Source organism: Caretta caretta, chromosome 10, assembly GCF_965140235.1.
Source record: "Caretta caretta isolate rCarCar2 chromosome 10, rCarCar1.hap1, whole genome shotgun sequence".
Classification (NCBI taxonomy): Eukaryota; Metazoa; Chordata; order Testudines; family Cheloniidae; genus Caretta; species Caretta caretta.
Genome location: NC_134215.1, coordinates 49,334,782 through 49,349,398, shown reverse-complemented (window position 1 = coordinate 49,349,398; position 14,617 = coordinate 49,334,782). Strand labels below are relative to the sequence as shown.

General features: G+C 42.6%; 1 protein-coding gene across 5 annotated transcripts in view; it reads left to right on the top strand.

Moving 5' to 3' along the window:
- Positions 1-14,617, top strand: part of HMG20A (high mobility group 20A) — a 71,245-nt gene that overhangs the window by 47,868 nt on the left and 8,760 nt on the right. For all 5 annotated transcript variants that reach the window (XM_048866568.2, XM_048866567.2, XM_048866570.2 and 2 more), the window contains 4 exons: positions 1,740-1,872; positions 2,355-2,386; positions 13,076-13,151; positions 14,091-14,306. In XM_048866568.2, the coding sequence (XP_048722525.1) occupies positions 1,740-1,872; positions 2,355-2,386; positions 13,076-13,151; positions 14,091-14,306 (457 nt within the window). The remainder of the gene's footprint in view (positions 1-1,739; positions 1,873-2,354; positions 2,387-13,075; positions 13,152-14,090; positions 14,307-14,617) is intronic.

Sequence of the window (14,617 nt, the reverse complement as noted above, 5' to 3'; positions counted from 1 at the left end):
GAAGGGCTGCTGAACACTCTCCCCCCCCACTCCTCCCGCGGTCCCCTCCCAATCCCATTTTTAAGAAATAAGTTAGCAGTTAAGTTAACACTCCAGGCCCGGCACCCAGATCTCCAACATGGCAAACCCCAGTCTTATGCACTGCACCATACTGCCTTTCAGTGTGACTAAATTAGGCTTTGGATCTCCTAGCTTTAACCACTATAAACCACACTCCTCTTCCAGAGTCAGGAATCAAATCCAGAATTCCTGATCATCAGTATTCTACAGCTGACTAGAGAGTACTTGTATAATTCAGTGGGAAAGCATGTTTCAAGTCTCTCTCCATTGTCTGGTCTCCAAAGAGACAAGAAATTACTCCTGTCAATCAAGTGACAACAGTCTAGCTATGGATCTTTCTCCCCATTATCAGAAGAGCTATGTACTAAGGTACACCAAAGCTGTATAAAAATAACTAGAAAACTGGCAAACAAAAACTGCATTTAGTGGCAGGTAGGGTTGCAGCAGGACACAAGCCATCCACCCAAAACCATAAAAGGATGGCTATAAGAAGCTTAAGGAGTAAGACTTGTGGATTCCTTTCCACCTTCAGATTGCCTACAGCATTGTCAATAATTCCCTCTAATGCTAACATAAGGCTTTCATTTCCATCTCCAACTGACACTTAGAAGTAATATGTACTCGAGTGTCATCAAACTTGCAAAACCTTAATAGTGACCTCAACAGTGTTAAGGCAAAATAATGTCCCAAATGCATGGAATGTGTGATAGCCAGATATACTAATTGATATTCGTTGATATAATGGATATAAAAGCATATGAGGTCACTGTTACGGTTTTGCCCGAGTAATATGAATAGGTTTGCATAATACTGCATGATATAAACTTATATGGGGAAAAAGCCTTAAGCATATTGTACTGAAACATGATAGCAGGGAAGGGAGCATTTTGGTGAAAGGGTCCTGTTAATGGAGCATTTTGGTGAAAGGGTCCTGTTAATTCCCATGTTGTGTTATGGCTATTCTTTAAGTGGTTTGCAGTCCAGCAGTTTCTATATTGTTCAAGAGTTCCCTGCATTAAGCAGATGTATGAAAATGCTTCAAGTTTATTTCTTAAAAAATAGACTGAAATATCACTAAGGCTTAAACTGACAGATCCCTCTTGGTTCTATTCTCTCTGTAAACTGCGTGTTCTCATAGTACTCATAGTAGCTATGTCTGTCTCCCCTATCAGATGAGAGGACAAGATATTGTGTTGCAGCATGGTATCGGCCTTTCTCCTAGGGGTCTGAAGGTGAGAAAACACAGTACTCTGCTTCAGGAGACTGACACACCGTAGCAACAATCTGAGCCCCTAAGGGTGATCCATAACCAGAGCTTCCTGTTCAACAGCACATAGTGCCGGCCACAAATATCCAGTTCATAAATATTTTCTGACTATGTGAAGATAGCACTTGGCTGCATTGAGTAGCCTGATAGCAAGTCACCTCAGCATCTAAGTAAACTATTGCAATCGGTCTAGTTGAGAAGTAAGTTTAATCGGATGTTGATTTGGATAAAATATGTTACTATTCTGGAGTGCTTTTCTCTCTGTTTTTATCCTTTCTCAGGTTTCCGTGTTCTGATTCTCTCAGGCATTCTCACTCATTTTTCTCCATTCCTTTCCTGTTTATCTAGGTAAGATGATCATGTGTCTGATTGTTTGGGTTTTTTCCTGAAGGGCTCTGTTTTCTTGTTGCAGCGCTACCTTGATGAAGCAGATAGAGATAAAGAACGGTACATGCGGGAACTGGAGCAGTACCAGAAGACAGAGGCCTACAAAGTCTTTAGCAGGAAAGCACAGGACAGGCAGAAAGGCAAATCACACCGGCAAGGTATTAAACCATAACAAAAATAGTGCCTTACAAGTATTATGACAACTCTGGCCACATTCAGAAGAGAGGATACTGGGCTAGACGGACCATTGGTCTGACCCTGCATGGCAATTCTGTTAGCTAGAGTGATAAACAGTAGACAGTTAGCTAGAGTAATAAAAATATCCAGGCATATAGTCAACTAGCAGGTGTCAAACATTTTTTATAAAGCCTGTGACAGTTACACTGCTTAGAACATACTCGTCTGTGTTTGCCTAGATCAGTGTGCGTGTGTGTATGCAGAGTGATTAGGTTTATGTAGACATTAGTGTGCCTTGTGACAGGTACATTAGAAAAACCTAAGGTAGATGGAGATAATGTGTGCTAAAGCCCTTATAGTATAACTAGACAGATTGTGTAGCTGTGCTTTTGACTTATACAGCTAACTTTCTCCTTCAGTTCTCTTTCATTCCAGGATCATCTTATCTTTTTGTTTGTTTCAGATGGAACACGACAGACTGCCCACGACCATGAGGTAAATACCTTACTTTCTTCTACATAGCAGCGGGCAGGACCACAGCTGGTAAAAATTGCCATTGAAGTCAATGGAGTTATGACAGTTTACACCAGCTTAGGATCTGCCCTAGATATAGATTTATGCAAATTTCTCACCCTTTCAATACAGTTTTTTTGGGGTCTTGTGCAATTGAGTAATTTATGTGCTGTTTTTGGTGCTTTCTGCTAAATCGGAAGCTAGTCCATGCAGATATAAGTGATCTGAAACAAATTGGAAATGGAGTCTAGGGTTTGTTTTTAAAAGGGCTGAGGCCAGCCTCTCCTTTTGTAGGTGTAATTTGCATTGCAAAACGTACACCTGTGATTTGGAACCTAGAACAAATTCTGAGTGTAGGTCAGAATAATTGTGTCTTTTACGTACTTGAGGTGTATGTGTAATTCAATTTCAGGTGCAAAATTGCAGGTGAAAATTTTGGAAGCAGAAAAGCCTGCAAATGGGAAACTGTTCTTTTGAAAATATGGCATGTAATGTCTAGGACAGGGGTGGGCAAACTACGGCCCGCAGGCCGGATCTGGCCTGTCAGGACTTTGGATCTGGCCTGCAGCATTGCCACCCCCATGGTGCCGCAGGTCCTGTGCCGCTCCGGGAAGCGGCCGGCACCACATCCCTGCAGCCCAAGGGGGAGGGGTAGAGGGCTTTGCGTGCTACCCTCGCCTGCAGGCACCGCCCCCCGCAGTTTCCATTGTCCGGGAATGGGGAACCGCGGCCACTCGGAGCTTCAGGTGAGGGTAGCATGCAGTGCCCTCTGCCCCCCCACTCTGCCCCCAGGGGCCGTAGGGACGTGCTGCCGGCCGTTTCCATTAGTGGTGCGGGGCCAGGGCAGGCAGGGAACCTGTCTTAGCCCTGCTGCGTGCTGCTGCCACCCTGGAGCCGCTCGAGGTAAGCGGCACCGGGCCGGAGCCTGCACCCCAACCCACTGCCCTGAGCCCCGTGCCGCACCCTGCACCCGAATCCCCAACCTTGAGCCCCTGCCTCACCCCTCCTGCACACCAACCCCTGCCCTGAGCCCCCTCGTACACCTGCACCCCTCCTGCGCCCCAGCCTTTTGGCCTGAGCCGCTTCCTGCACACCACACCCCCTCCCACACACCGCACTCCCTCCCGCACCCCAACCCCCTGCCCCAGCTCTACGTTCATGGCCCTGCATGCAATTTCCCCATGCAGATGTGGCCCTCAGGCCAAAAATTTGCCCACCCCTGGTCTAGGACATTCTTATGGCCAGCTTGAGTCATAGACCGATCATGCACAAATAAGTTGCACCTCTATGTTATTGTTCCAGTGCACCAACCACCATGTGGCTTTTTCCAAGGTAAGGGAGGGGAATGGCCAAGTTGGTGGGAGACCTGTTAGCATACCAAGTAAGTGAAGAGTAATGAAAAATACTGCCTTGCTTTAACAAGACTCTAGATTCCCTGATGTTAAACAGACACTAAACCTTCTGTATCCTGGTTGACAACAAAGTTATCCCTCTTTCTGAAGTGCTGTAATTGTCAATTTTTTAATAGAACCAAACACAACAAGGGCCATTTTACATAGGGTCCCAGGCCAGGTGCTTCCTTCACAGTCACCAAACTGTAGCAAGCAAATAGGAAAAAAGCAGATGAATCATCCCCTTTTTCTATATGGACAAGAGACTTTCCTGCCAATGCTCTTCCTCTGTGAGCTCCCAGCCAGCCCCCTTTTCAGGGAAAGTCATCAGTTTTGGTACCTCTTGGTGGGTTTATTGGAAGGATGACTGGGATGGTCACTTGCCAAGCCACTGCAACTTTTTAAAAAGAAAAGGAGTACTTGTGGCACCTTAGAGACTAACCAATTTATTTGAGCATGAGCTTTCGTGAGCTACAGCTCACTTCATCAGATGCATACCGTGGAAACTGCAGCAGACTTTATATATACATAGAGAATATGAAACAGTTGATCACTTTAGATAAGCTGTTACCAGCAGGACAGTGGGGTGGGAGGAGGTATTGTTTCATATTCTCTATGTATATATAAAGTCTGCTGCAGTTTCCACGGTATGCATCTGATGAAGTGAGCTGTAGCTCACGAAAGCTCATGCTCAAATAAATTGGTTAGTCTCTAAGGTGCCACAAGTACTCCTTTTCTTTTTGCGAATACAGACTAACACGGCTGTTCCTCTGAAACCTGCAACTTTTTAATTTCTGCTGCTCCCGTCTACTTTAACAGTAATACATTTCATTTCCAGGGAGAAGCTTTGGTTGGATGCTTTCAGCTCAGATGCGTTCTCCCACTGACCCGCAAAGCCAAGTATTCCCTATCAGACAAACCTTTAGAAATAGATGGACTCTTAGGATGTCTAATATGAAGTGCCTAAATCTGCATGCCACGTGGGAGTTGACTTTTTATTAGTAACCCCCACAAAACAGTGTAACCCTGTCCCAGTCAGTAATATAATACTTGTACAAAACACACAACACACATAAGTTTTAATAGAATTTGCATGAAGTATGATAATGGCCATTTAACTTAGATTACATAAATATTCTATTTAACAGCAGTGTTCATGTGACAAGTCACTTCAAAAATTCAAACAGGCTTAATTCTTATCCTTCAACATATGTAATATGACTACTGAAAGATCATCATTATCTAAATGCACTCATGGAAGAGAGTTGACCTCCTGCACATCCCTATTGCGTTCTTATGCTCCATCCGAGCAGGGACTGCTCATGTGGAGCTAGGAACTCTGCCGGGTAGGCACTCTGTTCTGAAAGTCTCCTCTCCCCTCCTCTTCAGGATTTTCTGCCTTTTCATATTTGCAAAACTCTGTACACAATTTACCTAATAAATCCTCACAACATCTCTCTAAGAGTAGGTCTACACTTACAGTGATGTGCAGAGTACAGACACTGCATGTCTAGCTATCACTACTATAAATAGCAATGTAGACAGTGAGGCATTGCTTAGGCGAATAGATTACAGACATGCCAGAATCTTAGGGGGTATTCCCTACATGCAAGCAGTGCTTCCCATATCTACACTGCTATTTTTAGCAGTGTAGTACTGCAGCGTGTAGCTATGCATACCCTACACACCACTGCAAGTGTACACAAGACCTAATGTAGGTAAGTAGTGTAACTGCCATTTACAAAGGAGGAAACTGGCACAGAAAGGCTAAGTGACTTGTCCAAGATTGCACAGCAAGTCACCATTAGATTTAAGATCTCAGGAGCTCCTGGATCCCTGTCCTATTCTTCTTCCTCTAGTCACTATTGCTTGCTGTTGTGGTAGTTCTATGACCATCAGAGAGGATCTGCTAAATTATCTCTTGCAAAAATTTGGGAGCATCTCTGGGTCAAGGAAGCTTTTCCTCAGTGGTAATAGTTTAGTTACCATAGACAATGTTTATATCACTTTAGCATTTAAACACAGTGCATGTGCATAGCAATGACCTTCAAAATGTATAGCAAAGGACCAAAAAATGAAGTAAATTTGAATTAATCACAATAAAGTATATAGATTAATCTTCACATAAATCCCATAGTCATGAATTTTTATGTGGAATATTACACATAATGAACAGTGACTCCTGTGAACTTTATTCTTGGTTTAAAATAACTGAGATTTTGTGATTATATGCTCAATATTTCACACTAATCAAAAGTGACCTTACCAACCTCAAATGTAACAAGACTTTCTACAGTGGTGTTATTTTCCCTTTCCTTATGACATTGCACTGTTTGTGTGGCCTGTCATGACACCCTTATGTGCTTGTTTTCTTCTGCCCACAAGTACCTCTCTGTTCTTTGTGTTCTTCTCTTTCCCTGCTCTTCTGCTCCACCTTTTCTGAAATTGTTGGAACCGGAATAACCCCAGCTTCGTGCAGCTGATTAGAAAAACATGCCTCCTTACTGACACGGCTTCCATTAAGTGACGAATCCACTCTTAGGAGAGGAGGGCTTGCTTGATGATGTCTATAAGGTAGAGTACAGTGCAGGGCAAATGGCCTGATAGAGTAGTGGAGCACAACAAAAATTGTCTACCAAATAGGGAGTATTCATTATAATACAGAGCACTTGAGAGGTACGCGCATGACCATAACAGGGAAGATATCATTCAAACAGACCTCTCTTCTCCCTTCTTTCTCCCCTTCCCCACATACCCTCAATCTTCTATCCCTATTAAAAGGTTTCAGAGTAACAGCTGTGTTAGTCTGTATTCGCAAAAAGAAAAGGAGTACTTGTGGCACCTTAGAGACTAACCAATTTATTTGAGCATAAGCTTTCGTGAGCTACAGCTCACTTCATCGGATACATACTGTGGAAACTGCAGAAGACATTATATACACAGAGACCATGAAACAATACCTCCTCCCACCCCACTAGCCTGCTGGTAATAGCTTATCTAAAGTGATCACTCTCCTTACAATGTGTATGATAATCAAGGTGGGCCATTTCCAGCATCAATCCAAGTTTAACCAGAACGTCTGGGGGGAGGGTAGGAAAAAACAAGGGGAAATAGGCTACCTTGCATAATGACTGAGCCACTCCCAGTCTCTATTTAAGCCTAAATTAATAGTATCCAATTTGCAAATGAATTCCAATTCAGCAGTTTCTCGCTGGAGTCTGGATTTGAAGTTTTTTTGTTGTAAGATAGCGACCTTCATGTTTGTAATTGCGTGACCAGAGAGATTGAAGTGTTCTCCGACTGGTTTATGAATGTTATAATTCTTGACATCTGATTTGTGTCCATTTATTCTTTTACGTAGAGACTGTCCAGTTTGACCAATGTACATGGCAGAGGGGCATTGCTGGCACATGATGGCATATATCACATTGGTGGATGTGCAGGTGAACGAGCCTCTGATAGTGCGGCTGATGTTATTAGGCCCTGTGATGGTGTCCCCTGAATAGATATGTGGGCACAGTTGGCAACGGGCTTTGTTGCAAGGATAGGTTCCTGGGTTAGTGGTTCTGTTGTGTGGTATGTGGTTGTTGATGAGTATTTGCTTCAGGTTGGGGGGCTGTCTGTAGGCAAGGACTGGCCTGTCTCCCAAGATTTGTGAGAGTGTTGGGTCATCCTTCAGGATAGGTTGTAGATCCTTAATAATGCGTTGGAGGGGTTTTAGATGGGGGCTGACGGTGACAGCTAGTGGCGTTCTGTTATTTTCTTTGTTAGGCCTGTCCTGTACTAGGTGACTTCTGGGAACTCTTCTGGCTCTATCAATCTGTTTCTTCACTTCCGCAGGTGGGTACTGTAGTTGTAAGAATGCTTGATAGAGATCTTGTAGGTGTTTGTCTCTGTCTGAGGGGTTGGAGCAAATGCGGTTGTATCGCAGAGCTTGGCTGTAGACGATGGATCGTGTGGTGGGGTCAGGGTGAAAGCTGGAGGCATGTAGGTAGGAATAGCGGTCAGTAGGTTTCTGGTATAGAGTGGTGTTTATGTGACCATTGTTTATTAGCACTGTAGTGTCCAGGAAGTGGATCTCTTGTGTGGACTGGACCAGGCTGGATTTGTGCTGGAAATGGCCCACCTTGATTATCATGCACATTGTAGGGAGAGTGGTCACTTTGGATTAGCTATTACCAGCAGGAGAGTGAGTTTGTGTGTAGGGGGGCGGAGGGTGAGAAAACCTGGATTTGTGCTGGAAATGGCCCAACTTGATTATCATACACATTGTAAGGAGAGTGATCACTTTAGATAAGCTATTACCAGCAGGAGAGTGGGATGGGAGGAGGTATTGTTTCATGGTCTCTGTGTATACAGTGTCTTCTGCAGTTTCCACAGTATGCATCCGATGAAGTGAGCTGTAGCTCACGAAAGCTTATGCTCAAATAAATTGTTTAGTCTCTAAGGTGCCACAAGTACTCCCTTTCTTTTATCCCTCTTAAGAATTTCAAGTCTAGTGTGTCTCTGAAGCCCCTAACGCCAATGTCAGTGTAACAGCCCAATGAATAATTTTCCAGGCTGACATTCTGGAAATGTCTCCTTCTCATTTAAGGACAAAGATAGAAACAATAAATTTTTTGTTTCTCTTTTAATTTATGAGAAATGAGAAAACGACACTCAGCCTGAACATATTAAGCCTTTTCAATGAAGGGGTAATCAAATCCTTATGATTTTAATCCCCTGAGCAAGCCTCAGAGTGGCTTAAGTATATCTGAGCCCCCAAGAGAATCCTTTACATGCTGGGTAATGTACTTGGCAATGGAAGAGTGCTGATGGGTTTTCATTACCAGTCTTCCGTTAAGTAGAGTTTCTCTGTTGCCTTTCAGATACTGAGCAATTTCACCTAATTGCTTTAATGTTTTTTATTTTGTACCTGAAGAATCTCTACCCTGGGGCACTATATATAATGTCTGTAATACCCTCTCCTCTGCCCTTCAGTCTGTGGGAGCCATTACTGGTCCATGCCAATACCTCCAGCACACAGCTAGTAGTATCAAGCATGAATTGCCTAGGCTGGTAGAGCAAAAAGCGCTTGGAGGGCAAGCTGCATAATTGCCAGCATTCCAGTGTGTTATTGCTGAGACTCTGGAGTTCTAGATGAAATTAGTCTGTGGTTGTCTCGAGGCGTTAAGATCAGATGAGTACATTGCCAGGCTTGTTGCTGTACATGACTCCTCATTTTCTGAATACACATCCTGAGATTTTTTTTTTCTGCAGTAACCTGCACTAGAATTGGGCAGATAATGGGTGCAATAAAGAAAGCCATTGTGACATTTTTGTATCTCTTCAGGTCCTCAGAAAATCAGAACTTTTTTTTTTCTTTTGCTCTCAGTCTTGAATACAAGCCCACTTGGTGTGTAGCATATGAACTTTGTGCTCTCTTTTTGAATCTAGGGCTTCCCAGCAGTAATGTTACCACATTATGAAACTCAGCTTTACTTTTTTAAAAAAGAAAGTAAAAAATAAATAAACTGACTCTGACAGTTTACTCAGGTAAACACTTGGAAGGTTTTTGAAGTTCCATCTAGCCACGTCTATCTTGGCTGACTGCCAAATGGCACCCGCTTCACCCCCGTCTAGCCCCTTTATGAGCCAGACACCAATATGAAACACTAAGCTTAGCTGCCAGAATTCCCTGATAGGCTGTTAACCACTTAGTTTTTCTGCTGGGTACCAAATCATGTTTGACATTTCATTTAAAGCCTAAGGTGTTCAAATATAAAAGACCTTAGCGGTGGCAGAAGCAGGAGAGAGGCATTTTATCTCAGGCTTTAAACACGGTTTTGAAGGAATGATTTCTTGGTGCATTTTACCAGCCAACATGTTTTAGAGGTTTGAGAACCTTCTGCTTTCAGAGCAACTTCTCTAATGCTTAACTTTGTTCCTATATTCAGCAGCAGTTTTATTATAGTTGCCCCAATTTATCAAACAAGAAAGCTCGGTTGTGTCTTTGACATCATCAATATATACTTTGAAAACAAACATTTATTCATATTACTTTTGACTTGTAGAAATTATGACTGAGGCATCACTAAAAATATGAACTTTAAACTACTTTTTAGAAATTCCTAAAGAAAAAATTGCCTTCATAATAACTCTTCAGGGTTGCATTTTGTCTGTCTTTCTTGGCCTTTTTCTGTAAATAAGTAAATAAATAAATCTTCCAATTATATTGCATCTTTTATCTCTGAGGATTTTAAAATGGCTTGCATACTTAATAGACACAAAAACCGTAAATTGGGATTGTTTCATTTACCACTGAAATGTAGTCATCTCTTGGGTAGGCTGTGACAGCTGTTTAACTGTACAGAACAACACCACTGCACCACATTTCCAGAAAGAAAGTGAAGCCTACCTTCTGCAAAAAAAACTGCAAGGGAATTTTAGAATGTAATTATCTGAGTTTAATTTGACCAGGGTACCAGGTGCTGATATCACTACACTTGAGAAAACTACTAAATTTTTTAGCCCAGGTGGTCATGTTCCTTGTTTTAATTCTATTTTAAAAGACGACAGTCTCATTTGTTGTGTTGTACAACATTGCACACTAGAGTTGAGTGAATAATGGATTTTTTTTGGTTCATTGGCAATTCCGAAAAATTTGTTTTGGGTTGAACCAAACCCCAAATTTGTTGAAATATTTTATGAATCAAAAACTCAAAAATTTCAAGTGTGATCAAAATGAAACCTGTTTGTTTTGCACTGAAGAGGAGAAGGAGAAGGCAGCCTCCTGTATAACCTTTAGTTCAGTGGCCAGGGCACCTATCTGGGATGTGGTTAGGGAATTCATAAGTTATATGAGAGGGCTGTGGGTTCAATTCCCCCATCTGCCTGATGAGGGGAAGGGATTTGAACTATTCATTGTCATTATGAATGACTATGGATTGCCACTGTGTATGACAATGAATAGTCATTGGGACAGGGACAGAAAGCGAGAATAACTCTACAGCCTGGTGCTTCGAGCACTCACCTGGGATGTGGGAGGGCCAGGTTAAAGTCTTGGCTTCAGTGACTATTTGTTTAAAAACAGTGGAAGAACTTCATCAGCAGATGCTGAGAAAGACCCATCCTAGAATATCCCACAGCCAAGTGGAGAGGGCACTCTTCTGCAATGGGGGAAACCCATGTTCAAATTCCTTCTCCACACCAGGCAGAGGGAGGAATTGAACCAAGCCCTCTCACATCACCAACGAATGCCCTAACCACTAGACTAAAGGTTAGAAAAGTACCTTTTGCCACTGCCACCTCCTCTCCCTTTCCCTGTTTTGTGATTCTAGTCCTCCTCTGCTTTTGTCATAGTGCCGGTAATCGAAATGAACAATTTTGGGTTGCTTCAGAATCAAACATTTCGTTTTGACATTTCTGAACCATTTCATTTTTTTCCCAGTTCATTTGAAACTATTTGGTGAACTTGACACAGATTCACAAAGATTTTGTGTCAACTGAAACTGCATTTTTTGGTGAATAAACTGTTCACCAAAAAAATTTGCCTAGCTCCACCACACACATTATCAGCACTTAATAAATAATAATGACACCTCGATCAGCACAGTCCCTGCTGGACCCAAGTTGAGGAATTGGTTCAGCACTATTCAGTATTATAGTTTCTGTTCTCTTTTCACCTCCCTCCACATCCCTCTAGTAAAACGCCGAATCTGGGGATATAATAACTAGAAGCTTGAAATCTGTACGAACACTGTCTAGTTTGTTGCCACATCCTTTATATACTCATACGCAATCTCCCAAGGCGCAGTCACGTCATTATTACACACAATTAACTAATAGGTGAGGGTGCAGGTACATACCATCATTCTGTCTAGCAGAAAAAGCAGTCCTTGGACCACAAAAGATGACCTTCAGCAAATATTGTTGCAAATAGTATTCAGCTTAGTGTTATCTCCCACTTGCCTTCTCTGCTCACAGACTTAGGATCTCTCGATGCTTCTATTCTGTGCCCAGGCAGGACAGTAAAACTTACTGGAGTCCTAATCTTGGAACTGTCAGCAGACAGCACTTCAAAGGTCAGGATTTTGTATGTTTTGCTTTGCTGCTCACCTGCCAACAGTATATTGTTAAGAGAGCTAGGGGAAACCTCCAACATACACGCTTAATACCCCTAATGTACACCTGATTGACAACATTGTGCGTCTGAGGTGGTGGGATGGGAATTATCCCCCAGGTCATGGTTCCTGCAGTAGTTCTGATAACTCCTGTGCCCATAATCTGGGAGAAAACAATCAATGCCCTGTACAGTTGTGGATTTACGAACCTTGCCCTTGCAGAGCTTGGCTTTGCAGCATGCAAAGGGTAGAAACCTGAATGACTGAAGTCATTCCCTCAATGATGGAGATCTGCATGAGTTCCACTATAATCAGGAACCCGGAAGAGTGCTATGGAGCAGATGTTTGTTTTTTAAAAAGCACACACAAACACCCTTCCCTTTTCCTCTCTCTCCCCCCAGAAAATGAAAAACAAGCCACCTCACCCTTGCTTGTCAAAAGCAATATTTCCCTTTGTCAATTTGCAAAAATTCTATACCATTGTGTCTGTCTATTTTCACCCATGGTAAAAAAACTGTGTGAATAATAGTTGCTTGGCAAAAATATGGCTCATTTAAAGTATTGTGTAGCTCCTGTATTTATTTCTGAGGCAGAATATGTCACCTCTGCACCTTCTGCAATCCCTAACAGACACAAACAAGGAACTGTGAGACCCATTGCAAGGTTCTCCCTTTTCTATTCTCAGCTCCTTTCCCTGTTCTCTAACTAGTGGCTGGGTATCTTGGCACTGATGGTCAAAAACAGAGCTGTGAAACTTACCATAACTATCATCTACTTTATCTGCCAACTTGTCTTACTGTAGAGGCTTGTTCTGAAGTATGGTAATTTGGAGAGGTGGATGAATTCACAAGAATAGCTATGAAAGTATTGAAGCCTTGTGTAATGTGCAGTTTCATTAAGGCAAAACAATTAGGTGGCAGGTTATATGAAATATCTGAACCATGTGATCTATATTTGTCAAACACCCACGTCCCTTATACCTCTCAAATGCCTTTCTAGGGATGGGAGTCCCTGTCATCTCCAGTTCAGTGCTTGATTTGACCAATAGCTTCTTTAGAGAAAGGGGCTTCCTGGAATCATCTCCATCCTTCTTCTTGTTTTCTTGATAGATCTGTCACTTCTTTTATTAGCAGTTGAGAATTATCAGTATTTAACTGTATGTCACTTTCTATCTGCAGAAAGAAGCAGACACAAAGGAGAGGTCTGTTTTTGATATCCCAATCTTCACAGAAGAGTTCCTGAATCACAGCAAAGGTGAATTAAACTCATGCAGTGTTTTCACCAGCCCTGCCACAGGGATGTCAGCCTGGCTGAGATGGGAGAAAGTGCTTTACATAAAGAGTGAAGTCAGGTGGCTCAGTGTGTTAGTAAGGTTACAGTATCTCTCAGGACTATAATGGATGAGCAGACAGCTGCTACTCCAGGCCTTCCCTCTTCCAACAGGATTCTCTGTGGAGAATGGTGCTGGTGTACAAGCTGTAGGCAAGCTCATATAGATGCTATTTCCCCAGTCTTTCCTAGTTGCAGTTGCTGTTAGAATGAGGAAATATTTGAAATTGTTGAGCAGATAATGTGGGCTAGTTAGCAACATTTTAATTTGTAGCCACAGAAGTTAGACAAGAGAAAGTCTCTTTGGGCCAACTAGTCTATGACTCCAGCCAAAATTGTTCTACAATATATTCTCCATTGCTGTAGGGTTTAATTTTATATTCATAGATTCATATGTCTCAAGTGATGGGGTTTCTGCTAGTTCCCTTGGGAGATTATTCCATACTCTAATAGCTGTCACCTTCAGGCACCTAAAATGTACACCTTGCTAATACTTGTAGTCAGTTGCTGGTCTCTAGCCCCCTTGCCACTATATTGCTGATCTATAGTGTGCTGAAAGTATTCAGAGTAGTTCTTTCAATCTTCCTTCCTCAATCAATCCCTCTATTCATTTTTGTTCCTCTGCTCTGAACTCACTCTAATTTGTCAATATCTCTGGTATTAAATTGAATTCAGAATTGACTTCAGAATTCTAGGCATTATCAACTCGCTGTTCTGTGGTGTCATGCTTCTTCATATGTAGCCCAAAATAGCACTGGTTTTTTAATCATCCTCCGCTGAGTGGACATCCCTGAACATTTTGCTTCATCATCCACAGGACTACTTTCTACAGTTATTTCATACCTTTTTTGGGTGTGTTCACAGCACGGGAAGCAGAGCTGCGCCAGCTGCGTAAATCCAACATGGAGTTTGAGGAGAGGAATGCTGCCCTGCAGAAACACGTGGAGAGTATGCGCACTGCTGTGGAGAAGTTGGAGGTGGATGTGATCCAGGAGCGCAGCCGGAACACAGTGCTGCAGCAGCATCTGGAGACCTTACGGCAAGCACTCACCAGCAGCTTTGCAGGAGTGCCACTACCAGGTAATCCCCATTTCTTTATGGGGCTTCTCTACCACTGCTTAAGTCCAACTTCTCTTTTAGTTGTATGTCACTGGTTTCTGTGAATTTACTTTCCGTGGCCTGGTTTAGTAATTCTAGACTGCAGGTCTGTTTTTAAACTTTTCCTGTGCTGCAAGTTAGAGCCTGACAGTGGATGCAGGATGAGGGCTAGAGTTAATGGCACTGTCTCCCAGTTTTGTAACTTTTTAATATAATTACTCTCTGCAATTGGGGTTTTTTTCTTCTCTTTTTTGTGGGAGGAGGCTGTTAGTCCCAGAGGGTCTTTTACAGGT